At 36.4% G+C, this 25,465-nt stretch overlaps 7 protein-coding genes across 14 annotated transcripts in view; 3 read left to right on the plus strand and 4 right to left on the minus strand.

Annotated features, from left to right (window-relative positions):
• LOC149042230 (breast cancer metastasis-suppressor 1-like protein) overlaps positions 1-7,369 on the plus strand; it is an 8,209-nt gene extending 840 nt beyond the window's left edge. The window contains exons 2-9 of one of the 8 annotated variants that reach the window (XM_089212591.1): positions 1,031-1,116; positions 1,672-1,704; positions 3,543-3,575; positions 4,123-4,184; positions 4,467-4,538; positions 4,700-4,753; positions 5,143-5,173; positions 6,249-7,369. In XM_089212591.1, the coding sequence (XP_089068717.1) occupies positions 1,684-1,704; positions 3,543-3,575; positions 4,123-4,184; positions 4,467-4,538; positions 4,700-4,753; positions 5,143-5,173; positions 6,249-6,251 (276 nt within the window). In that variant the 5' untranslated portion in view covers positions 1,031-1,116; positions 1,672-1,683 and the 3' untranslated portion in view covers positions 6,252-7,369. Of the gene's footprint in view, positions 1-1,030; positions 1,117-1,671; positions 1,705-3,542; positions 3,576-4,122; positions 4,185-4,466; positions 4,539-4,699; positions 5,174-5,281 lie in introns of all 8 variants that reach the window. The other 7 variants (XM_089212588.1, XM_089212590.1, XR_016188502.1 and 4 more) reach the window with 7 other exon arrangements.
• On the minus strand, positions 2,703-3,471 carry LOC149042231 (uncharacterized). Its single transcript, XM_089212587.1, has one exon. The coding sequence runs from the start codon at positions 3,454-3,456 to the stop codon at positions 2,833-2,835; it is 624 nt and encodes a 207-aa protein (XP_089068713.1). The 5' UTR covers positions 3,457-3,471; the 3' UTR covers positions 2,703-2,832.
• Positions 7,370-8,107: 738 nt separating the features above from the next.
• Positions 8,108-12,686, minus strand: LOC113671242 (putative RNA-binding protein EIF1AD). The gene is made up of 5 exons (XM_027187445.2): positions 12,387-12,686; positions 11,381-11,489; positions 10,899-11,007; positions 10,258-10,320; positions 8,108-9,198 (listed from the first exon to the last, which is right to left on the minus strand). Exons 1-5 carry the CDS (start codon positions 12,471-12,473, stop codon positions 9,027-9,029), a joined length of 540 nt encoding a protein of 179 aa, XP_027043246.2. The 5' UTR covers positions 12,474-12,686; the 3' UTR covers positions 8,108-9,026.
• A 1,312-nt stretch (positions 12,687-13,998) lies between these two features.
• On the plus strand, positions 13,999-16,785 carry LOC113671241 (octopamine receptor beta-2R). Its single transcript, XM_027187444.2, has one exon. It carries the CDS (start codon positions 14,805-14,807, stop codon positions 15,939-15,941), a length of 1,137 nt encoding a protein of 378 aa, XP_027043245.2. The 5' UTR covers positions 13,999-14,804; the 3' UTR covers positions 15,942-16,785.
• A 219-nt stretch (positions 16,786-17,004) lies between these two features.
• On the minus strand, positions 17,005-20,678 carry LOC113671238 (large ribosomal subunit protein uL11m). The gene is made up of 4 exons (XM_089212594.1): positions 20,317-20,678; positions 20,140-20,235; positions 19,167-19,260; positions 17,005-18,002 (listed from the first exon to the last, which is right to left on the minus strand). The coding sequence occupies exons 1-4, from the start codon at positions 20,407-20,409 to the stop codon at positions 17,830-17,832; spliced, it is 456 nt and encodes a 151-aa protein (XP_089068720.1). The 5' UTR covers positions 20,410-20,678; the 3' UTR covers positions 17,005-17,829.
• Positions 20,679-21,152: 474 nt separating this feature from the next.
• LOC149042232 (uncharacterized) lies at positions 21,153-23,263 on the plus strand. The gene has a single exon (XM_089212593.1). It carries the CDS (start codon positions 21,153-21,155, stop codon positions 22,320-22,322), a length of 1,170 nt encoding a protein of 389 aa, XP_089068719.1. The 3' UTR covers positions 22,323-23,263.
• On the minus strand, positions 22,457-25,418 carry LOC113671237 (zinc phosphodiesterase ELAC protein 1). The gene is made up of 3 exons (XM_027187440.2): positions 24,953-25,418; positions 24,203-24,685; positions 22,457-23,468 (listed from the first exon to the last, which is right to left on the minus strand). The coding sequence occupies exons 1-3, from the start codon at positions 25,323-25,325 to the stop codon at positions 23,251-23,253; spliced, it is 1,074 nt and encodes a 357-aa protein (XP_027043241.2). The 5' UTR covers positions 25,326-25,418; the 3' UTR covers positions 22,457-23,250.
• Between the last annotated feature and the right edge of the window lie 47 nt (positions 25,419-25,465).

Consider the following 25,465-nt stretch of genomic DNA (forward strand, 5'->3'; position numbering starts at 1 on the left):
AATGCCGCGCTTTACTTAATATACCTGTTAGCCTTGATATTTTGTTTGCAACGAAATTAATGTGTTCTTTCCACTTCAGTTGGTCGTCAACTATTGTTCCAAGAAATTTTGTGCTTTTTACTTGAGTAATAATGATCTTTGATTTTTATATTTAGTTGTTTAGTTATTTTTGCTTGATGATTTAAACAGCATGAAATTTGTTTTTGTAATATTAAGTGATAATTTGTTTAGTTGTAGCCATGTATTGATTTTAATTAGTTCTTCATTCATTTTATCTATCAGCGTGTCTAGATTTTTATGAGACATCAACAAATTTGTATCATCTGCAAAGAGAATGAAGAATAATTTTTTTGAACTATTGCAGATATCATTTATATAAATTAAAAACAGTAGAGGACCTAGAACTGATCCTTGGGGAACTCCACACGTTATTTCTTGTTTCTCTGATATTTCATTGTTGTATCTGACGCACTGATATCTCTGTGTTACATAATTCTTAAACCATTCTAATGCAATTCCTCTAATGCCATAGAATTCCAGCTTTTGAAGTAGCAGGCTATGATCAACTGTATCAAAGGCCTTAGAAAAATCCAGAAATACCCCAATGGCAAATTCTTTGTTATCTAAAGCAGTCATTATTTTATTGACCAGGTCAATAAGTGTGAAATTTGTTGAGTGATTTCTCCTGAATCCAAACTGATGTTCACTAAGAAGGCATATTTTGTTTAAGTAATTCAATAATCTTTTGTACATCATTTTTTCTAATATTTTAGAGAAGCAAGGTAATAAAGAAATAGGTCTGTAGTTGTTGAATTCACAACTGTCCCCTGATTTGTATACAGGAATAACAATTGATGTTTTAAAGTCTACAGGTAGTTTGCCTGTACTGAATGTGAGATTTATAATATGTGATAATGGGTCACTCAATTCTGTTGCTAACTGTTTCACTACTTTGGGCATGATGTTATCATGTCCACAGCTTTTTGATGGGTCAAGATTTTCTAGTTCTTTCTCAATTTCTCGTTCACAGACAGGTGTCAAAAACATTGAATCCATGTAGTGTCCCTTCAAGTAACTAATGAATGACAAGTTGGTAGCAGTTATTTTCTTTGCAAGGTTAGCTCCGACATTAACAAAATATTCATTGAATCGATGAACAATTTCCCTTTTGTCAGTAATACGCTCATTATCTTTTTTAAATTCTGTAGAGCTAACAGTATCCTTTTTTCTACTGATTACTTCATTTACTAATTTCCATGTCAGTTTTATATCACTTTTAGCAGTGTCGAATTTTTGCTCATAATATCATTTTCAGAATATTTTTTAACTTGTTCAGACGGTTGCGATAATATTTGTATTTTGCTTCTAACTCTTCATTTCCATTGTTTAAAATCTTTTTGTATAGCTTGTTTTTAATTTTAGATGATTTGATGAATCCCTTTGTAATCCAAGGTTTCTTATGAATTTTTGCTTCTTTGTTAGAAAGATTCTTTTCAGGTATACATTTATTGTATAAGTTCATGAAGGTTTCTTTAAAATAAGAATATGCGTCATCAACGTCATTGATGGTCCTTAAAAATTCCCAATTAATATTTTGAACTTCACTCTGCAATTTGTTCATATTTGCCTTTGTTACTGCTCTTTTCTTGATAACCATCTTTTTTGGTTCAGGTGTGCTTATAGATGGAAATATTTGAAAGACAGGTAGGTGATCTGAAAGGTCACTGATTAAAATTCCTCAAACACAATCTAAGTGGATGTTATTAATAAATATATTATCAATTAATGTTGCTGAATTTGCTATAATTCTAGTTGGTCTGTTTATAAGTGGATAAAAATGAGAGCTATACATTTGATAAAGAAATCTGTTTACATGGTCACTGCTCTCATATTTTATGAGATCAATATTGAAGTCTCCCATAAGTATACATGTCTTATTTTCTTTCTCAACCTTGTGAAGGATTGTTTTCAAGTCTGCTTCAAATTCATTAAAATTGCTGTTCGGAGGTCTATAAATTGTTCCTATGATGATTTTCTCATTTTTCCTCAGGCTAGTCTCAATAAAAATACTCTCTAAAACACCGTCTCTTTGTAAATTCAAATCATTTCTAACGTGAAAATTTATAACAGAGGATATAAACATCCCTACACCCTCACCGGTCTTCGCATTCCTGTTGTTGTTGACAAACGAGTAACCTGGTAGTTGAATTTGTGATTCATTATCAATATTAAGCCACGTTTCACTAATTCCAATCACTGAAAATTTATGTACTAACTCTCCAAGGTATTGTTGTAGGTCGTCCAATTTATTGGTCAAACTCCGCACATTAAAATGTAGAACAAAGAAGGGAGAATTATCGGAGAAATAATTTGATATTTTGCTTCTGAACCTGTCTTCAAGATAATACTCACATTTTGTCATATCGCTGTTGTGTCTTTGATTTTGGTAAAGATCACCTAGGTCAAAAACACAGTCTTCCGAGCTCATATCATCCAACACCAGGTGAAGCTTAAGACTGGTAAACTTAGAAAAATCATTTGTTATTATTTCCTGGCTCGTAAGTGTTTGAGCAAAATCATCATTGTCTAATTGCGTAAATGGAAATAATTGCTGTGAACAATTATCGCAAATCGGATAACTACAAGGAATTAAATTACTCGCGTCTACACTCATGCATTCAGTATGAAAATTACTCCCACAACTTTGACAGTTAATTTCACACCCATTAATAATTGAATCACATTTAGAGCAGTTTAACATTTGCTATAAAATTGAGGTTTGAACTAGTTTGATTATAGTCTTACTGTTCAAGCTGGTCGTGCGTGAACTGGTCATTCGATATGTCGTAAATCCTTCCATTCCTTGAGCTCAACTATTCTCAGGGCATCCTTTAATTTATACTTAATTTTCCCATTGGTAAACCAAGCTGAGTCTACCGAGTGTTTTCCCTTCAGCTTCTTTAGCCTTTTCGCTAAATCTTGCGCCATATCTTCCAGAATAACTACCTTTTTGCCCTTTAATTGGTGTCTCTTCAGGAGCAGACGTGTCTTCATCTTGTTAGAGAGCAGACAGACAATGACTGGCCTGGGTCTTGCTGACCTTTGATCTCCTGTTGAGTTTCCTGCGTTGCCAACAGTGAACTTCTTAGGGCCAACACAATGAATTATCTCCACTTCCTCTGGTTTAACTTCTTCTCCCAGGTTCTCTCTCATACAAGAAATAAATTTGCCCTCCAGGTCTTCTCCTTCTTGCTCATCTATACCTAGGATTCTTAGGTTGTTCTTCCTAGAGTACTGCTCATTGCGAACTGCGTACTCCCAAGTTAGGTCAATGTCATGTTTCAAAACATCCTTGACATAATTAATACTCTCGTTGAAATCATCTTTGATTTTAGTGATCTCCTTACTTATGCCTTCGAACTTCTTTTCTAACTCTGCAATCTTAGTATCCATCATTATGTTGGAAAACAACAATGGATCAAGTATTTGAAACAACCTTTCTTGAGACAACGTTTCTTGTCATTTATCCCTATGTAACTTAGATGGAAGCGTCAGAGTCTCAAAATTGTTGTGTGGTGAGTGGAAGGAAGTTATCATTCAAAGGCAAAATATTATACAAACGACTTAACAATAATAATAATAATATCGTCTTTATTCAGCATTTCCACAAGGTGGTTCTTCATCTGCAAATACATCTGCTTAAAAATATATCTGCTAAAAAAATGCAAATAAGATACTTCTATCAAAAAGAAATACATCTGCTTAGTTAAAGTTAAAAATATAGGAGAGGTAAAATAAGTATAACTATTTAGCAATGTAAAGTAAAAACTACATCAAGCTGAAAAGTCATCTTTGACCTTTTTTATCAAATGCTTTACAGTCATTTTAGAGAACTGATTTTAAGTCAATACAGTTCCTTACACATTCAGGTAACATTATTAAACTCTTAGCAGCTTGATCTTGATAATGTAGGATACCACTAGTGGGATTACCAGCTGTATGGCTGTGCTGGATCTTAGAGTTCAACTGTGCTTAAATTGCTTCAGTTGGAAGTAACTTGGCCATTCATGAGAAAAATCACCTTGTGAATTGACTTTAACAATTTCCATTTGATTGATATAGATGATATTATTTGAATGTGAAGGATGCAACAGGCCTGTTGAAGAGCACAAACATATTGTCTGGTATACTTTTATCTTGTACTTGCCATCTCAAGATATTGTTGATCATTTGAAGTACTTACTTTCTTGTGAGCATTTTGTAGAGCTTCAACTTTACTGTTCGTGCAATATATTAACAATTTTTGGCGAAAAATTAAAGTTTACAAAAGTTTGTTTTGTTTCAAAAGTATTTTTTGACATGAATCACAACCGAATATTGTGATTCAACATTCAACCAAAAATTTTAATAGTGAATATTAACATTTTGGAAATTTGAATCATCAAACTCTTTTATTTCGTGTGTAGGTGGTTGTCAATCAGAGAAAGTCCATTTAGTGCAAGATATGACGATGTAAAGCTTTACTATGAAGGAGAATGGTATGTGGTTCTGTGACTGACATATATTTGTTAATTTATGACAGCCATGCACACATGTCTATGACTCTTATGATTAAATTACACACCTTTAGTGGTATTTGTGAATATAATTGTGCAAAAGCTCTAATAATTATAATCTCATTTCTACATTCTTTTTTAAGGTTCCACAAAGGTGATCATGTACTGATAGAGAGAAGAAATGATACACATTCCAGGTTATGTCCACAGCTCATGTTCCTGATGTTACATGTCATTGTGGCTTTACTTTTAAATTTGTATTCTTTTTGTAAGGATTTCATTATAACTATCTTAGGCCATACCCTTCAATTTCACTTGTTTATCAGTTTGTTCTTGTGTATTTGTTAGTTCCCAGTCTAGTTCAATTTCTTTTCAAGTATGCATTACAAGGTACTGATTTCGCTCCAGAATATTTTGCAGCAGTTGTCAGACATAATTGTTAGGTCAAAGAAGTGCCTTGATTTATTCAATTTTACCATGTAGCAGCCATAGCACTGGGCAAACACACTTGCTTATACTCAGCTTTTTATGGCTTATTTCGGTGAATTTGTTCTGGTAATGAAACATTTTTGTTTTTTTACTTTAGTGCTGTTGTTACAGGAATCAACACTGGAGAGGTGATTAAAAAAATTTCCTAGTATCTTCTTCTTTTGTTTGGTATTACTAGCTGGTGTTCTTCTCAAACAAAACTAAAAGTTTCCTTTTGTAATAAACCTTAAAAACAGAACTCCCAAGAGAGAGATCTGCATCAAATTTCTCATTACAATATCACCATCTCATCACAAGTAAAGGTTATGGGAATCAAGGAACTAATCAGTAAAAGAAAATAGCCTTACAATAAAATAGCCAAATTCTCGCAATGGCTATTGTATGGAAATGCGTGGGCACCATTTAACAAGAATTTATAGAATTTAATGGTTTATTAAAGAGTGACAAGCATCTAATTTCTCCTTACAATATCACCCCCTGAATGAGAATCATAGAAGTGATCACCAACTAAAGACTCTATCAATTGTTACACTAATTCTCCTTGTCAGTCCTTTCAGAAATGTAAAGAGGACAGTATGGAGATTATACATATTAATGTTAGGGTGTAAAGGGTTAAACAAAGTTTAGCCATTGTTTAACAAAACCACATTCTAACTTATCATGAATTTGGCTGAATCTTTAGCCAGAAATTATATTAATCTTTGTGAATTTTGTTAAAATGGCCAAAAGCTAGCAGTGGAAGGACAAAAATTTGATGAAAACAATCCTCTTAAAGAGAATACATAAGGCCAACTGCTTGAATAAAAAACCAGTCTGGGTTAGCCCTCATATAATTGATAAGCCCTTAATATGTTTACAATTATTATAGGGTTTTAAGGGTTTTTATAAATCTTTTTCTTACAAAACATTTTCTTGATCAAGAACATGTGTTTATTTGTGATTTTCAAGTGTGGGTGAGAAAAGGAGATGGATCAAAAACAAAGTTGTACATGGGACAATTACAGAAAGGAAAATACAGGATAAAAAAGTCATGAAAAATAATTGACCAAGGGTAACATTTTGATTTAGGTTATATAACATCTGTTGAATTTCAGTCTATTTTGAGACAGATTGTATCTGCATGCTGTGATACTTGTTACATGTGTAATGTAATTGGTGCATATTATACGAGACTTTGATTTTATAATGTTGCTTTGACAACAGTGATGTCTTGAGAATGGCAATTTTTTAAATCCATCATACTGTTGCAAGAAATTTGGCATGTCAACTTGCTCATGCACAACTGGAAGCAAAGAAAAGCTGATCAATGTATCCTGACCGTTAGGACAAGAGAGCACAAAACCTAAGGCCCAACAAGAGCCACAAATAACTGATGTGTAACAGTTAAAATAAGCAGCATGAAAGATATCAAGGTCATGAGTAATGAGCAACAAGTAAATCACATGGAAAACTGTTAGTCACACAATGTAAATAAGCTCCCATACCCAAACATTTAGACTCTCAGTTATGTGTGAAAAATAAGTTTTCTATGTTGGTTGTCTCTTAGCCAGTGGAAAACATTAAAATTTGTTTTTCAGATTTACTATTATCATTATGCAGTAGTTCTTTGGAATGTTAAAGTTTAGTCAGGCTGATAACAGAAGGAAAACTAGCTCTTGTGCAGTGTATGTTTGTGTTTTAACTCTTCGACTCCCTGAAGTGATTGACATGAAACTTCTCTCTTTCATATTTATGCATTATCCAGGTAAGGAGAATACTCAAACTTATTGAAAAGTTTTATCTTGATCTAAGACAAAATTCTCATAACTATCAAATGGTAGTTTGCAAGGAAATGTGTTGCAGTTAGAGGAGAGAATTATCAGTGATATCTCAGGAGTTGAAAGGTTAAGAATATACAGAACATTATCATGGAAAGTTTCATTCTGTTTTCACTTTTCCCACTGCACTCTAAATTCAAGTTCTCCATTAAAATTTTAGCCTTTGAGACCCTTTCAAAATTTATATTTGCTCTCTGTGGGTGAAGAAACTTCCTAGAATTTAAACACAAACTTTTTTATGTATTTCATATCACACCTAGCATTTTGATATCTTTCACATTGTGTTACATGGTAATAATTGAAGACTATATAATCTTGTTGTCTGTTTGCCATGCAAGCTGTAAGTTATGACTTCTGAAAAAAATTGTGACTGGAAAATGGTTGACTGTCAACCAACACGTGGGTCAATGTGTAGGTGGACACACTAGTTGATGTGTTGGTAGGATTGGATTCTTTACCTTTACCAGAAAATGCCCTCACTAAATAAAAATGTATATCTTTCATAAATCTTGGAGTAAATCTCTTCTCTTGTAATGTAGTACTTTAACTGGTCCAAAGAGACTTTCTCAACAGAAAAATGTTTCTTTTCTTCTTCATAAACAATTAAGAAATATGTACCTTGAATGGCAACAATTTTTTAGAAAATTATGCAGGGGTATTTCATTGGTCCATGTCAAAAAGTATCACAAAAGTTTGAGACAAAGTCACTTAGTAAGTTAATTTACAGTATCACCCTTATTTAAATCGAATGTCAAAGTTATGAGAATAAAGGAAATGATCACCAATTTAAGAAGCTCCTTATTCTCAAAAACAATTCTTGTCAGTATCATAGGAAATTTGAGGAGAACAGGATGGATAATATGAATGCTCAGGGTGGGGAAGGAAAGGGTTGAGTGTCACCAAATCTTTGGCTTGTTTTATCCTCTTGCAAAAGAGGATTCAAGTACATTCACACAGTATACAACAGCAGTGTTGGTATTTTCCTTCTGATTGGCTGTTGTGATTACTTCGACTTTGCTTTGACAGTACTCAATCTTTCAAAGACTTGCTCGCTCTAGTGGCTCTTGATGTTCCTTGTGTTCAGCTGGTACATTAAGCTCTAGGTTCTCAGTTTACGGGAAGAAATGATGTGTACGATGTGAGGGTAACAAAGTATGATGTAGGGATGCTAATGGCATGGGTAAACCACATAGGCCGGTCAGCTTTTAAATTGACTCAAATGGTGAAGAGAATTGTCACAACAAAAAATTCTAAAACAATTTATTTGCAATGATGGATTTTCTTGGAACAATGGGACAAATAAAATATGACATATAAATTGAAATGTAACAATTCATCAACACATCGGCACATGGGTGTCTTACCAAGCAACTTAAATAAATATTACACAGGATAGAGAAAAAATTTAAGTTGATTGATCATGAAAAATTTTGATGAAATGGAATTGACAGGAGATAGAAAAAAAGAAAACAAGGAAATGATGTCAATCTTGTGGGTGCTTAAGAAATGTGATTAACACAACAATCATATTTGCAGTTCTAAAATAATTTTGGCTGATACTGTAAATATACATTTCAGACAATTTGAAGCAATTTGGTTGGACAAAAAAAATCTATGGTACAAACTTGTCTCTGAGTTTTCTAACAAGCTGTCAATATACCCAATGACAGCAGACATGGAAGCAGGTACATGCAAGAAAGGTTCTCTCTATTTTGCTTAGCTTTTGACTCTTTTTTGCACCCACTTTTAATGAAATTCTTCAATTTGCAAATTTCTAAACCCTCCAGCCCTAGAATCAATTTGGTGGCCTTGAGTCTACCCAATCCTTTGCAATGTTCCATTCAACAGTTTGAAATATTAATTTGTTGATGAGATGAAATACACATGGTTCCACACTTCAAAAAGAAATGAAAGAATGTTGCCATTTGTAACAGGAAGAGATCATACAAATTAAATTAAAATAAAACCCACAACGTCTCATTAATGTGCCCTTTGATTCTTTCACAATAAAATTGTTGAATTCATAGATTTGTTTAGATCTCTGTGTGTATGTACCTTTAACTACCATAATTTATTTCTAACAATGTTGTTTCACAAATTGTTCACACCAGACCAGTCTTTCTCAGGAAATGGACAATAGCATTTCCAAGACAGATCACAGATATCATGGTTCCTTGTCACTTGTATCACTTGAGTCTGATTCAACATAATATGTTGTTCTCTGATGGTTGGGATTAACAAATAGATCATCATCGTCATCATCATCATCATCATCTTCTTCATCATCATCCTCATCATCCTCACTAATGCCATTTATATGCTGTTCACAGACATTGCTAAAAACATAACACGAGAAAATTGTTATGCATGATCTGCAATAAAAACGGTTACTAATCAAAGCAAAATGTGATAGTTTGTGGCTAGCTTGACATGACAATCTTGTCTCATCTGAAATGTTATTGAGAGATCCTTCATGATTGTATGTGAGCTGCAGGTTTATTTTCACAACAGAACATAACATAACAAGTTTAATTCAAGGTAAAGAGGCGTGCTATGTTTATGTAAAGTCTATCACACAGGTTTACTGCTTTTTGCATTCACTACTTGACTTGTTTGGAAGTGATTAGCAAGCACTATTCACCTCTGAACAGCAGAAGAGACAACACTGCATTTCAAGAGTTAAATTCCCAACAAGATTTTGGTACATTAACAGAAATAAACTAATTTTTTTGTTTCCCGGTGGTATATACTAATTTCAAACAATAATTCAAATCTGTGTCAGTAAAAGGGAGCCCTTATTCTCTCCTGGTTATTGACAATTGATCACAGGAAAACTGGTCAGTTTAGATTTGTAACATCCATTGAAAAAGCAAGTCTTGACTCAAAGTTCTCAAAACATTATTCACCACCATCCGCAACTTAACCCTGACCAAGACAGAATTTTTCTTTACTATATTTATACTATATCATGAAGACAAGTGATGAGAATGAAGAAAAATATCAATTATGGGATTATTAATTAATCCAATAACAAATTCTCCAGACTAACATGATGAGAATCATTTGGCAGACAGTAAAGAGAATTAATAATGAGATCTTGGGAGTTAAAAGGTTAAAAGTCCTCTCCAGAACTACCTTCACTTCTATAATTACTATGATATGTCTTGTAAGTGTTGACTATTTACTGTATTATGAATCCTGTTAAAACTGAGGGGAAATTGTTAAAAGACAAACAACATTCCAACTTCATGCTTTTGTCTTTGTACTACAAACAGTTAGAAACCAAACCCAACAAAAAAATTATACCTTGAGAATATATATTATTCTTTATAAAAACACTTTGGACTAAAGGTACAGAGTCATGAATTATATTAAAGGCATTTAAAAATTTATACCTGTTTACTTGTTTGTCATCTGATTTTTCATCAGTTGAAGCTTTGTCTGCAAATGCTGAAGGCCTTGAAGTTTAAGTCACATAAAAACAAGTTAAATTTACCCTATAACTCCCAGAAGTGATTAAAATGTAATGACCCTTCTATTACATCCAAACATCATCCTGCAAAAAGGTTATGAGATCACACACAAACTTATCAGGTAGAAGTTGTTTTCTTGATCAAACACAAAATTCTTGTAGAGAATCCACAAAAAATGTGTAGCAGCTAAAAGGGAGAGTTAACAATCAGATCTTGGCAATTAAGGGTTAAAGTTTAATTCTGCTCACAAGATTATCCTTCTAAAGCTTAAAAGGCTATGCACCAATGCTAAATAGCATTTTTAGCCCTATTAATTGCAGGTGACCTAAAAGAATTTTCCCTTCCAATATCAATGATGAAAAGAATCAGCAAATAACAACAATAACAACAGCACAATAACAACAAGAAGATAATTCTTGGTTTAAAACCACATTCTTGAAGCCAGAATTAACAAAAGAATTACAGACAGTGAGAAGAGTCTATTTATTAATGTCCTTAGTGAAAAGTGTGAATCCCACATAATCATGAAATAACTTAACAAAATACAAAAACAAATATCTTACCACAGTCCTTCATTTTTCAGATATTTGATTTGTTTGCTGTACAGAATATGAACAATCTCAGCACACACTTTGTTTCCCTCTTCTATGGGGTCCACAATAACAAAATCTCCTGGAGTAGGAAATATTGAGAACATCTTTATTTTTAAATAGGCATACAACAAAAGTTGCTGTTAGTAAGGCGTAAGACAGCGTTCCTCCCTTCATTGACAATGCATCTTCATCTTTTGCACCTATTAAATGTACTTTTTCAAGATACATTTTCTGAGAAAAAATAACATTAACCAAACAACAATGAAAAAGGAAAATTGGGCAGGATAATATAACAGCCTAAATTGAAAAGGAGAATACATTCCTCTCTGTTGTCTTAACAGTTTTGTCTGGGATAGTTGCTTGAAATAAGCAATTAAAATCATCATCATTATTTTTTTCCAGGGGTTTTAAACACAGGTTAAAAACAACTGTTCTTAAGCCTCCATCCATACCTCTTTTAATCCATACACTCTTTCTGAATTTTGATGGCATACTGACAAGAAATTTTGCGCCATCAGAAGTTTCCACTTCATGAAGGTTGTTTCCACGTCCACCTAATATCTTTCCCAGGGAAAGAAATATTGATTTATAAGTTTTACTTGTAGCAATTTTCATTTTCAGAATTACATCTACTGGGCATCTCCATAGTATAAACAATTCAACAGAGCAGTAAAATCTAGCTTAGGAAGTTATAAAGAATAAATTGTTGGAACAAGATAGAAATATATTTTCCCTTGTCTTACGCTCTGTACTGGCCATGTGAAATGGAAGAGATTTGCTCCTTTCACAGAAGATATACTTTGCTCATCCAACTAAGATCCCCAGAACAGAGTAACCTCATCCTAACTCCCCTCCCACCAGACCCATCTACTTTCCCATAAGAGAGGAGGGAAGGGAATGTAAGCTTTTTTCAGCCCCTTTTCCTCCCTATCAAAAAACAATTGCCTTAAAACATGCTATTGGAACGTTCCATTTCTTTCTACTCTGTTATTAAAGACCACCTTCCAACAGCCATATTTCTTTCCTCTGAACCTTTGAAGTTTGCACCTAGGGGATTCCAAATTTGTTTAATCATCATTACTCAAATCTTGACTGGTTCTGAGCAAAATAAAAAGGTGCCTTTTCAAAGACTGGGGAGGAAATGGGAAGAGGGGGGGGGGGGGGGGAATACATATAAAATATGGAATGTCCAAAATTTTACACCCTTCCACACTTACTGAGTGCAAAATTTCTTTAACTTAAGTCTGACATTTCTTCTCTGGCTGTTCCACAGAATTAAATCAGTGAGATATCACGGAGATGTTTCTTAGCCACCACCTAACTTAAATCTTATTATATTTGCAATAAGCTATGCCTTAAATTTTTATTTAAATTTTGTTCTCTCTACGGAGCAAAGGGGGTAACAACATGTTTACTTTATAAAGATGGTAAACTTACTCGCCCCATTTGTTCTCCTACCTTAACAATCTGTTGATTTGGGTCTGGAACAACGTAATCGTCCAGCACTTCTTTCGCAACGTGCTTTCTCTTCGTCGCCTGCGACATGATTTAACAAAACTGAGGGCGACAAAGCGTACTTACGGTGCGCTACTCGCGTCAAAAATGGGCTTCTATGCCCACTAATCAATGCTTCTGCATAATCAAAGAGCCATGGTCATCATTTTCTATCCTGCAACGAGTAAATCTGAAATATTCTTTAAAAAATATTCAGTGCACATGCATCCACGTTTGGAAGCCATTTTTTTACCTCTAGTTCCCATGACTCTCTCGGTCACGTGTAGAATTCCGACCGTCTTCTCGTTATCCAACACAGTACGAAAACCCAACGAAGACATACACAGCTGCAAGAGCCCATTACATGACAGCTGATATTGCCAAGCCATGACCCCGTTGACCAGTCATTCTTTATCACCGGAGATTTTCGGGAGGATTGCATGGTTAGTCAAGGGGAATAGAGGGTTCCCAGCGGGGCTCCCAGCGGGGGATCTAGTCTTTGACACAAATAAATAAAAGGGGTAAGTTTCCAAAGAAACTGTGGTGCTGCGTCGGTGGGAGAGTACAACAGGGTAATTTATTGTTATCAACTGAGTTTAAAACGTAAATTGGCCACTGTAAAGAGTTTAAAGGCTGCCGTTTCGAGCGTTAGCCCTTTGCCAATGGCTCTGACTAAGGGCTAAGGCTCGAAACGTCAGCCTTTAAACTCTTTACGGTAACCAATTTACTTAACTGACAACACTGAATTACCTAGTCTTTTACACAGACACGACCAGGTGGTTCTATTTCAGTTACACGGTGAGATCTGAGTATGAGACTAGGGGAAAACAGGTAGATTTTTTTCATGTAACAGCCAAATTACGCTAAGCCCTCCCCCCCCCCCCACACACACACACACACACACCCACACACCCACCCCCTCTCCTTCCTCCAAGGGATAAATAAAACCGATTCCTGAAGAAAAAAAAGCTGATTGAAAACCAAATGAGGTTTACCATCCCATGGACGAGGAAAGATGACTAACTTGAGTCCAGGGATTGCGTCCAATGACGGTGACCGCGAATGATGTCTAATGACGCTAGACGACTTCCAATAACGGCGACTGATGCCTGGTTACGGCGAACGATAAGTAGTGAATGTGAATTTTTTCCTAATAGCATGTAATGGAGTATAATGATGGAAAGTAACGCCTATGAATATATCACTTTGTTTCAGGAGAAAATACCGAGAAAAGTTAGCATGGTAACCAAAATTCTCGGTCCCATGATTCGATCGCAGGCGTTTTTTGCCTTAATTGGCGATTAATATCCAGATGGCCAAGGGAAAGGGGAAGGATATAACCCACATTGACATTGGGTGTTCGAAGAATAACACGAAGGTGCGACTTTCACAGTCGACATCGTGTGAACATAATGGAGGGAACATTATGGTGTCATGGTAACGGGACTCCTTTGTAGGTTGGGGAGCGATTCTCCTGATTGATATTCAAATTGAAACCAGGTAAGGAACTTTTAACATCCCACCAAATTTCCAAAAGCTAACGGTTCCAAAGTAACGCAAGACCTGACTCTAGATTTTTCGCCTTGTCGCTAGTTTCATTCTCCATTGTACTGGAATCGAACTGAAAACATTGTTCGATATACCAGGACATATCAGAGTTTTTTTGTGATGAAGTATTAGCTTTGTTGCGATTTCAATATCCTTTTGCTAGGTATTCTAACGGATACGCGGAAATTAAAAAAATGAAAGCCAAATTTTTATGAAGCATTCTTCCCTCTTGTCAAGGAAGAATAAGAATACTGATCATTTTTTGACAGGAGTGATTCTCGACTTAATTCGTCGCATTCGACGATAATTTTCGCTACACTTTGGACACTGACACCTATAATTTTGGCTTTCTTTCTCAGACTCAAAGAGAGCAAAAAATTAGCATAATTGCCCACCAGTTTCACACCTTTGAAAAGTTGCTCTCCTTAAAAGTGTCTCTATCCAATTACAAGAGGCAGATCAGCAATTAACAATATTCTCAAAATTGTAGAGAAGCGATTTGCTAATGAGATTCAAATGCTAATCAAAGCAGAACCATGGGATTGACCCTTACCCCGGTTTCAGTTTTCAATGAGTCTCTTTTCAAGCTTCGTTTCCGGAAGCAAGAATCAACTTCACTTCATTAGCTTCCAGTTCGATCCCACGGCGGACGAGAGCCAAACATTCAAGGCGATTGAACACCTGAGCAAAAGATAAGTCTACAGCTGATGATACGAACATTTTGCAAGCAAGCCATTTGACGCTGCAAATATACTTCGTATTTCACTTTAAAGAGAGTGATACGACACAATTGCAATCAAAATTAGCAGATTCACTTCGAATGATATTTCTTTTATGGCAACTTCAATTTCTACGAATACGTCAAGTGAAGAACGCGCTGAAACTGCGTCAGTAGGTTCCTACAGTGTCCTCCTTGCGTCATGTGTGGAGATCTTGTTATGTTTGTTCGGAACTGTCGGCAACTCCCTCACTATCGCTGTGATCTGTAAGAGCAAATCACTTCAGGTTGTTTCGAACTTCCTCCTGGCATCCCTCGCCTTTGCCGATCTCTTAGTAAGCGCTGTTCTCGTACCCATGCGAGCATCACAACATATGGCCATGTATCGCGGAACAACAGTGCCTACGATGGTGATCGAAATCGCTGGGTTTATTGGTCGTGTGAATATTATTGCATCAATATCTAGCCTGGCTGCGATGAGTATCGACCGATACGTCGCCTTGTCGCACCCGATATTTTATCTGTCATCGGTGAAGTTTGCGAAGGGACAAGTTTCTTTAGCGATTGCATTGATCTGGATAGTGGCGTTAATTGTAACGTTTCTTCCTAAATTTCCAGGCGTTAGTGACAAACCCTTCCTCGCGTTCTTCGTTGGGTTTGTGCTTCTAGTCACCTTAATCATCGCGGTAACCTACTATAAGATTTTCAAGATTGCTAGCAAGGCGATCAGAGAACGTCGCACTAACAGTGGTTTCGCGAGTAAAGTTGTACGTCTTTCGTTCGTTGCGGCCCTTGAACCCAAACTCTGTCACTACGTCGATAAACAACAGACAGACAGGGATGCCCGTGTTCAGAAAGGAGAGCGCAAAGCTGCAGGTACGATCGCTTTTGTGATTGGAGCGTTCATAATTTTGGTGTACCCTCGCATAATTCTGGTCCTCTACCACTTTGCCACTCCTGAGACGACTAAGAGCAAAGAAGCTCGTTTTTGGATTCGCATTTTATTGTACAGTAACTCTGTAGTGAATCCTCCTTTATACGCGTGGAGACACAACGAATTTAAGAGAAAATTTAAGAAGTTTTTTCTCAAGTGCTGGCGATGTTGTCTCTGTCAAAAGTTGAAAGTATTGAGAAAATCCTCTTCAAACAAGACGTTTTCAACGCATTCTCTCCCACGAAACGAGGCACATGCTGGAAGTGACGAAAACGAACAGAACACATATTCAGTGGAAGAGGTGAATCACAAATTGTAGAAGATTCCATGGAAGCTGTATCAATGGTCACCAAACTTTTTCACACGTTTTTTTGTTTTTAGGATAATAGCAACTTTAACACCCTCGTCACACGGAGTGAATCAACCATTCTTAATTTTCCAGCTGTGTAAACAAGAATTCAATTCGTTATGTTTGTATGTCTCGCAGTCTGGATACTCGGCTTTGACATGTATATTTATTTTGAAGAAAACTGCGTCATTAAGTTTAACAACCCGTCTCTAAAGGAAATACAAGCGCACGATAAACAACTTGGAAATTCACTGTCGACCACGTTAACGTTTCTCAGAACTATGTGGCTCGGTCTTCACAAACTTGGTTCTTTTCTAAAATTCCATGTGCATTGCTCTTTTTTTTTTGCAAATTTTCTCATTGAATGACCTGAAATTAAAATTCAAGACCATTTAGTAGTTCTCTTTTTCTCAGGAAGATGTGATCGTATTATATCCCTAGTAATTTCAAGAATGGAACCTGCTAGAAAGGAAATTTGGAGGGAAGCTGGGGAGAAAAAAGAAAAGAGGTGCGCGGAAAGATAAATCTTTACATAACGATGCACAGCAACGCGAGAAAATCCGGACTGTAGTTTATTACGCCAAAAAATTATCAAAAACGCCACCAAAAGAAAGGCCTTTGTACTTTTAGGACGAGTAGGCTGCAATTACGGCGCGCCTTATTCCTTGCGTCATATTTAGAATGTCTTGAGGAGTAGTCTGGAGTAATACTTTAGAGTTTTAATTAGTAGGGTCTTGATGAAAATTTTGGCCGGTTTTTTGGCTTTGGGTTAATTTGTTTTACGTCTCGAATAAAAATTTGATATTTTTTATGTCACACACACATATATTTACTGCGTCAAAAGACAGATTCCAGTCAGGTGGTTAAACTCCTATTAACCTAGCATGCTCTGAACCGCATTGCAAAAATGTCTGAAATGACCGGGCTTCGGGCTGATATCCTTGCACAACGGTCCTTTCATACAGTTTTATAACATAGATTTCCTACTTTACCCTGGCAAAGGCGATCGTGGTGACAAGCAAAGAAACAAAAATACCACATTAATTTTATTAAATAACCAAGGTCCACCTGGAGTAGTGAACTTCAAATCAGTGAGACAACTCGTCTCATTCTGACATCCTCTTTAGGAGCATCACTATGCATCAAACTTCATATACTTATCATTTTGGAACAGAGGTGTGCATTTCTTGACAACCTCATACCCAAGTTCTCTTTCCTACATGGGGAATAGTTGAATTCCTTATATGGGTAATAACCTGTGGCTTGTTCACAAAACTATTTGATGAACAATCTGGATTAATGTCAGTATGTGAGCAACAGCCCACCTACCCCTCCCCTAGCCCAACAAAACTGATAACAATTTAGGGTTAATTTTGGGTTAGGGGAGGGGTGGGGTGCAGTTGCTCAGATATTGACATTATAATCCAAAAATTTCAAGCTAAAACTGGGATACTGTACTTATGGTAGAGAAATTCTTCTATGTACATCAAATTTGTTTCCTCTCCTTTGCAACTTCCTCGATAGCCCATTCCTGGCAATTAGTCAGTAAAAAGGATGAGTGGTAAATGCAGGTTGATGCAAAACAATGAGACAAAAAAAAGGAAAGGGATTGACAAAAGCTGAGAAGATTCCTTCCTACTTTTGCCTTCCTTTTCACCTTGCATGAGTACTATTATTGCATATTACACTGACTGAACACCTGCAAAAGCATGATTCTGATAAAAACCAAGATTTCCTCTTTTGGTAGTTTCTTTTGCGATGTACTTCAGATGATCCAAAGATATATTTCCCATTTTGCACAAGATATTTCCCAAACAACTGCATGACTAGTCACTAAGGTTTCAGTGATGGGTGTGTGTTATGTATCTGCATCTCTACCAGGAACAACCTCAATGCCCATGCCCCTGGCTGAAGCAATGACAGATCTACATACACTTCTCAATGGCACATTCTTCATTGACGAGTCCTCTTTCTTGATTTTGGCAATTTCGTAAATGTGCTTGAGGGTTACTGTGCCCACAACTTCATGGCCTACAAGGAGATATTTAATGAAATACATTAAAATGGTCCTTTAAATTATTTTTTGTACCTCTTTGGTGTGTCAAATCCTCCACACACCTTTCTCTTTATAAAAACTATGGCACTGACAAGAAGAATTTGTTTGGGAGCTTTGTAAATTTGGTGATCATTCCCTATAATCTCATAACCTTTACATTTAATCCAGGGGTGATATTGCGAGGAGAAGTCAGAAGCCAGTCACCCTCAGGGGTTAAAGGGTTAAAGGGTTAAAGACACTATTCTCCTTTGATAGAAATGAGTCAGACTAGGGTTAGGAAGTTTATTTGAAGGAGGTGCAACTTTATACACAACTTGAATGAATGGGTTACACTTCCCTCAAATCAACATTATCTTTATCCATTTATGATGACACTGAGGTGAAATAGCATTAATCTCTCTCCAAAATCGTTTTTTTTGGATGTCAAAACAACTTTTCGTCATACATTTCTACATAGTGAGTTGCCATGTCTGCCCAGCTGCGATTCCAGCAATCTTTGCAGAAGATCACAAGGATCTGATTACTAGCAACACCTTCATTGCACTAACAGGTTGCAACTATTATTATAACCTACTGATGTTTTAAATAATCAGAGCTACTTGCAGTGCAGGTGTCTCAAGAGTTGCAAGCTTGTGATTGTTTACCAAGCTGTCATGTTTGAATTTAACTCCCAGATAACATTTGTAACTCTCCTTACTGTCAACCATACAATTCTTATCATGTAAGTTCTGAGAATTTGGTATTGGATCAACTAATTATTCCCAAATTGACATTTTTCTTTATTCTCATCACTTATTTGGTTAATATTGTATTGATACTGTAAGGAGAAATTCTGTCTTGGTCACTCATGGGAGTTCAAGGGTTAAGGTTAGATTAAAGTTGTTGGATTTTCTTTCTCCATCAAAATTTCTATCTCTTCCCTTCCAGACCAATTTTTTTAGCACTAAGCTAACAATTAAGAGAATTATCTCCATAGGTTAACAGTAATTAGAGAGATTGCAAAAAAGACTTGGGAAGGGCCTAAAAAAATTTGGGCTTTGACATGATTCAAACCCATGCAAAACCAAAAATATTTCTGCATTACACTGCTCCACAGGCTACGTGAACAGATGAGGAAAGTAATTAAATTCGAATCTTACCTGGTTTTTGAGCCCCTTTCTCAACTCCTGCAGCTGCTTTTAGAAAATGTGAGACTGGAGGTGAAGTCATCTCAAAGCTAAATGAGCGATCACCCTACAAGACAAAACACATGATCATAAGCTTTTTATTGAGGTTGATAGCTTTTCAATATTGGTTATTTATGTGAGAATATCAATGTATTGTGTCCTCTGGTTCACAAACCAATGGTCCACTGATCAATCATTCCATCAACCAATTAATCATTACAGCAGCCAATCAATCAATCAGTCAGCTTAGTTCTGAATTGTCAATAAATAAGTCAATAAGAAATCAATACATCATATCTGCAGCATTGCAGTTAACATAAAAACCTCCACTACAGTACAACCATTTTGCCATATCAGAACATGCAAAATATGTGTTTATTTACAACTTAAAATTGATATATTTATAGTGCACCAAGTATGTGAAAAGGGTGCTTGAAGTGTTTGACACTTAAATAAAGTTTCTTAATCCTTTGACCACTATGAGGGGCCAAGCATCTGATTTTTCCTTTCAATATCATCCCTGAATCAAACATTAAGGTCATGAGAATAAAGGAAATGATAAAAATTAAAGAAGCTCTCGATTGTTAAACAAATTCTCCTTGTCAGCACCTAGGAAAATATATTTAGAACAGAATGGAGAATGTGCATACTGATCTCAGGGTATAAAGAGTTAAAAGGTATAAAGAAATGTGCCCTTGCAGTGTGCCTAGGCCTTGTGTTGACCCTCAGATAAAGAAAAAAACTAACAAGCAACACAAAAGAAACGTCAAAATAATGGCATTGCACATTCTTGAAGTGAAGTTCAAAAGGAAAATCCTTCATCAAGGATTTTTGTCCATTCAATTAGACAGTCTGTTACAGATTTTAGCAACACGTCTTGTTATAAAAGCCAGCAATTGCTCCCAGCGAGAGGAACTGACACAAGTTGATTATACTCAATATTTACCTTGTAAGAGATGATCGTAGGAATTGGAATTCCAGTGATAATGTGCTTAGTTCTTTCGTTAAACTCTTTGCAAAACTGCGCTATGTTCACTCCTCGCTGTTCATCCAAAACAGAAACGAAACTCAGCTTAACAGGAATCCAGCAAAAATCAATCAAAATATCACAAGGCTATTTTACCTGTCCAAGTGAAGGGCCTAGCGGGGGAGAAGGAGATGCTTTACCTGCGGCAATATATGTTCGCAGAACCCCGCTTAACTGTTTGGTCGCCATCTTGAATGTGGATGGAGACAGTCCCAAGTTACCTTGCGCGTTATAACCTCTGTTATAACTTTAGGTCATACTTCCCTTTTTCAATTTTTTTTTCCTCAAATTTGTTTTTGATTTTTTGATAATTGTTTTTGAAGCCTTCCTAAAAACAGGAAGTCTATGTGCGTTCGCTTGCTTAGCTTGAATCAAGTTGGAAGGGTAGTTTTAAACTAGATACGAGTAGAAACAATTTCTTTTTTTTTGGTCCCAATTGTTGTCTTAAAAGAGATACATTTGATTGCGTTTGTATAGAAACACAACTCGTGACTTCTAACAAGGGGTTTTTTCCCTTTTCAGTTTCGCTGTAATGGAGCGTCATGTTTCTAAATATTCTTGAACAAACATCAAATAATGGAAGCGGGTTAAGCGATCTTAGGGGTTCTAAACTTATCTCCCGGAAGATTATATTAATGCTGGAGTCGTTTACCAGAATTTTCACTTCCTTCACGGTTCGAAAGCTTAATCTTTCGGTTTCATGAGGAAACATTTCTGAACTCGAAATCTGCCAAGTCATGTTCTTCTCTACAGGAGAAATTAATTTTTCATCAACGCCTTTTTTCAAAAAAGAGCGAGAAATTCTCCTGACGTAATCTCCATCGGGGTTTCCCCTCAAATTCTGTAGATATTTCCAACCGAGACAAATGTTAGTTCCGTTCGATTCGTGACCTCGTCCAGACTGAAACAAGAGTAAACTCCAGCGACCAGAAATGTCGTTTCAGTATGATGAAATTGCAAAGGAAAAAATATCTGCTTTAGGCGCTAAACTCGGGATTATTGGAAACCAAGCTGACGGTTCACAATTGAGGAATAATTCCCTTGTATTACCGGTAGCTGGCGAAACTGTCTCAAAGATAGTACAAGAATGGCAACAAGAACTTCTCGCTCACCTCAAACCTGTGTCACCCGCGCCAAAAGTGAGCAAATCCAGCCTTCTTGATGCTAGAAAGCTTTTTGGGGACAACTTCAAAACAAAAGTGACGCTGCGGAAGTCTGGCCATCTCGGGGCTTACGAAGAAATATCTCTCCTTCAGTTCGATCCGAACTTTACTTCCTCTGAGGTTATCTGCCGTCATCCGTCCTGCTCAACTAAGAATTCAAAAGCAGCAAAAAGTGGCGACAAAAGGGATCTTTTCCTCTGTCCAATTCATCAGCAAGAGTTGAGGAACAGCATTTCTGACCTCTTTGCACAGGAGAAAATTAAACTCTCCATCAGTACCGAAAAGCCCGAACACGGTCGCTTTGCCGGATACACGTCACTTATCAGTCTGCTGGAGGGTGCCTATCATGATGCCAAGAAATTTCAGACGCTTAAAGGAAAATCTCCGTTGATCCAGGAAGCAATTCTTAATGTCAGAAACTTCTTGATCATAACCAACTGCTTGTTAAACCCCAATGGTGACAACCTGGAAATTGGTCTGCCACCTGTATTCCAAATATTGCGCCTCATCCTCCAAAATCCAAATGCAACCAATCAGTTGGGAGTTCACCTCATCTACATGCTCCGCGAGGTCATAGAGATGATTCTTTTCTCTTTTGGTGTGATCTATTGTTGGGTGACCCTTGCCCTTAGCAATCCTGGTGCTCAGATTGGGTTTGGAGTGGGTATGATCTTGGGGGCAGGTGCTTTCCTCCTGGGACCTTGGAGTGGGGCTGCTGGTGTGGCCATAGGAGGGTCTGCTGGGGGTCTAATTGGCAATGGTATTCATGGCTTAATTTCTGGTGGACAACGACACCAAGAGCTACAGCGATTCAGAGAGAGAAGGAGAGAAGCTGAAGGTGATATACAACGGAATGGTCAGCCAAACAACCAGTACCCAGTATACTATTTTGAAGGAGATGTAGCAGGTGGACTAGATCTGCTTCTAGCAGAGCTTTGAACCACAAAGATAGTTCATTAAACCCATTAAACCCCGAGTCCTTGAAATTCTCCCTTTTGCATGTAATAGATTTTCTTGTAAAATTAATTTTAAAGAGGATTTAGTGCTAAATCAAAATAGCCTCTTCAAGTTGATAATTGTGTCAATTCTTATCACATATTTGCTTAATAATGTATTCACATTGTGGGGAGAAGTTTCAAATTCATCATCAAAGAGTTATTGCAAGTATGCACAAACATCACTAATAGCAAGGTGGTGCCTGTTTTAGTGTGAATTAAATTAAAAAAAATAACTGAAGAATTCAAATAGCAAGAACCAACTGTATGGTCCATTTTAGGAAGTGTTAATTGTTATAGAGAGTAGCTGTGAATGGGGAGTTTCTGGAAATTTCTAGAAAGCTTAGTCATGCTATGTGGATTAATCTAGAACATTCTACTGAGTGATGCAATCATTACATAATGTTACAAGAATAGTTACTTTAAAGGTTTCAAGAACCTTTAATATTAATGCCTTATTAATGTATATAAGCAGTTGGTGACCTAATGAAGTTAGTGGATGTTATTGGCCAAGGCTGATTGCTTGAAAAAGCTAAATATAGTTGTTGTAGTCTACTGCTGAATTTTTCTAAAAGTTGGGAGTTTCAGAGGAAGACAATTTTCACTGTGTATCAGCAGTAGCTGAAATTAGGTGTATAGTGGATTTTGTAGGTTAGGAGTTGCTCCCTTGTAATATTTACCTCAAAAGTATAGTTAGATAAATTCATTGGTTTCATAAGATAATTGATTAACTTAAGGTATTTTTCCTGTTGTATAAATTATAGCATTACATGTCAGTCTCACTCAGGTTTGTGTAAAAAAAAATTGAGAGAACTGTATTGTTTGTGAACACTACATTAGATGTAGGTATGAACAGAATTAAAAGTGCTTTGTTATTGCTTTTGAGGAATTTGTATAACCATAAAATCATCAGCATCAACAACATTTCCTGGCAGAAATGCCTTCTCAGCTTGCATAAGAAGTTTTTTTATAGTTGCAGTGTCATCATTGCCACTTCCTTCAATGTCACTAACTCTCTTGTATCTTTGGCTAAAATGTGTGAGAACCAGTTTTTTGGCTTTGATTTTCCTTGCAAACTGTCCAGCCATTTCTGTTGGGAAAAAAACACAGAAAGAGAACCTTAACTATTCCATTCTTTGTGTGGAGAGTTTGTCATCAGTGAGCTCATTAGTATCAAATTACTGCTAAAGCTGTGTAATATGGTATTATCAACTGAGTTGATAACATAAATTGGCCACCATAAAGAGTTTCAAAGCTGACATTTCAAGCTTTAGCCCTTCGTCTTATGATCTGACAATGGGCTAATGCTTGAAATACCAGCTTTAAAACTCTCTACAGTGGCCAAATTACATTATCAATGCATTTGATAATGCCAAATTACCCTATTATACTCTCCCACTGACGTGGCACCACAGTTTCTTTAGAAACCAACCCCTTTTACTACTGCTAAAGCTGTTGAACAAATACCATGCAATGTGATGCTAATTTGCTTTTTCATTTAGTCAACATAGCCTTTCTTTCACCAGGATATGAAAGATGATGAGATAATAGATGAGTTTGTTACATGTGGGCTCATCTGTATAAATTACAGGTCTTGGATAAATTACTCCATGTAATACGATGCTAATTCCCTTTTTCAAATTTGTTTTTAACATTTTTAACTTTTTTCTTTTCCCTTCACTTCACTCTAGTTAACAGGGTGTGGGATTGGAGAACATAACAGACTTTTTTGCTTCCTGCACAAGCAAATCTTATTTCAGGGGAAACCTTTTCTAGGAGAGGTGCTTTTAGAGCATACATATAATTGCTGTCAGAAGTAGTTACCTGGAGTTGAGTGACCATGATCTATGCACTGAGCCATCAATTCATTTTCAAGAGTAGCTTCATGAACAACAACATCTGCATCAGAAGCAATGTCTACAATCCTTGAAGAGTCACATGTATCTCCAAGAATAACAGCTTTACGACCAGGGCGTGGTGACCCCAATACATCTGTAGGCTTGATTAGACTACCATCAGGAGCTGTTATTGTTTGACCATTCTTGATTTTTGCATAAAGAGGACCTGGGGGAATACCTTTACTTTTTAAAATATTAGGGTCCAGTTTTCCAGGAAGCTGTTTCTCTTGAATCACATAACCAAAACATGTAACACGATGTTTAAGTGGCGCTGCAAACACAGTTAAATTTCCTTCTTGGCAAACTTCCCATACACCTTTATCATTGGCAAGAATCATTCCCCCATGAGTCTCATTTGGGTGTAAACTGTCTGATGCAGATGATGAGTGTGCCTGTTCCTCATTAGTTCCTGGAAGAGAAGGACCATCACAAACTATAGTGTACGTTGTTCAGTTCAACAAATAAAAAAATTACACTTAAATTACTCAGTTTTGTTTTTCTATGTTTTGAATTTTTATTGACCCCTGGTGACATTTAATTCTTGCCTTGATTGGCTTTAATGAGAAAACTTAGGTCTTGTTTTGTGATACTCAAATTAAAATGTGCACCAGAGCCTTTTCTGGCAAAACTACTTGCATCATACTAGAGAGAATTTAGAAAACATTTACACATCCACCTGATGCAAAAGACTGCAGCTCGGTGACAGAGTAGCAATAACCAAGCAATGATTGTGACAATTCCAGAGACAATCTAACAAACTTCCTCAGGCCAACGGGTCCATAGATTTCAATGGGCTGCTTATTTTCAGCACAGTTCAATCCTAATGTGCAAAGAAGGCCAGGTAAACCAAAGAGGTGATCTCCGTGAAGATGAGTGATAAAAATCTTATTGACTCTTCCCGGTTTTAGAGTACTTTTCATGAGTTGAATCTGGGTCCCTTCCCCACAATCAAACATCCAACAGCCTGTCTCGTGCCGTAAAACAATGCACGAGGCTCCTCTGTTAGGAGACGGATAACATGACCCTGTGCCAAGAAAGTGAAGTTCCATAATCCAACAATATTTTTCTAATAAGTTGTCTATAAAGAGTATAATTTCGAAGGTCAGAGTCAGGATGACATTTTCCGCCAGGCGGCAAGATGATGTGGTATCCAATCTCTCACGGTGAAATACCCATAATCCTTTCCGCA

This window comes from Pocillopora damicornis, chromosome 7 (assembly GCF_964200805.1).
Source record: "Pocillopora damicornis chromosome 7, jaPocDami1.2, whole genome shotgun sequence".
Lineage (NCBI taxonomy): Eukaryota > Metazoa > Cnidaria > Anthozoa > Scleractinia > Pocilloporidae > Pocillopora > Pocillopora damicornis.

Coding starts and splice junctions, on each gene's coding strand:
- LOC149042231 (XM_089212587.1), bottom strand. CDS start 3,456: ATGATGGATACTAAGATTGCAGAGTTAGAAAAGAAGTTCGAAGGCATA.
- LOC113671242 (XM_027187445.2), bottom strand. CDS start 12,473: ATGTCGCAGGCGACGAAGAGAAAGCACGTTGCGAAAGAAGTGCTGGAC. Junction 11,490..12,386: donor CAAATCAACAGATTGTTAAG/GTAGGAGAACAA, acceptor TCCCTGGGAAAG/ATATTAGGTGGACGTGGAAA. Junction 11,008..11,380: donor GAGTGTATGGATTAAAAGAG/GTATGGATGGAG, acceptor TTCCTACTCCAG/GAGATTTTGTTATTGTGGAC.
- LOC113671241 (XM_027187444.2), top strand. CDS start 14,805: ATGGCAACTTCAATTTCTACGAATACGTCAAGTGAAGAACGCGCTGAA.
- LOC113671238 (XM_089212594.1), bottom strand. CDS start 20,409: ATGGCGACCAAACAGTTAAGCGGGGTTCTGCGAACATATATTGCCGCA. Junction 20,236..20,316: donor TAGGCCCTTCACTTGGACAG/GTAAAATAGCCT, acceptor TTGGATGAACAG/CGAGGAGTGAACATAGCGCA. Junction 19,261..20,139: donor CTACGATCATCTCTTACAAG/GTAAATATTGAG, acceptor TTTGTCTTGTAG/GGTGATCGCTCATTTAGCTT.
- LOC149042232 (XM_089212593.1), top strand. CDS start 21,153: ATGTCGTTTCAGTATGATGAAATTGCAAAGGAAAAAATATCTGCTTTA.
- LOC113671237 (XM_027187440.2), bottom strand. CDS start 25,325: ATGGAACTTCACTTTCTTGGCACAGGGTCATGTTATCCGTCTCCTAAC. Junction 24,686..24,952: donor GCTGCAGTCTTTTGCATCAG/GTGGATGTGTAA, acceptor CTTCTCTTCCAG/GAACTAATGAGGAACAGGCA. Junction 23,469..24,202: donor TCATGGTCACTCAACTCCAG/GTAACTACTTCT, acceptor TTTTCCCAACAG/AAATGGCTGGACAGTTTGCA.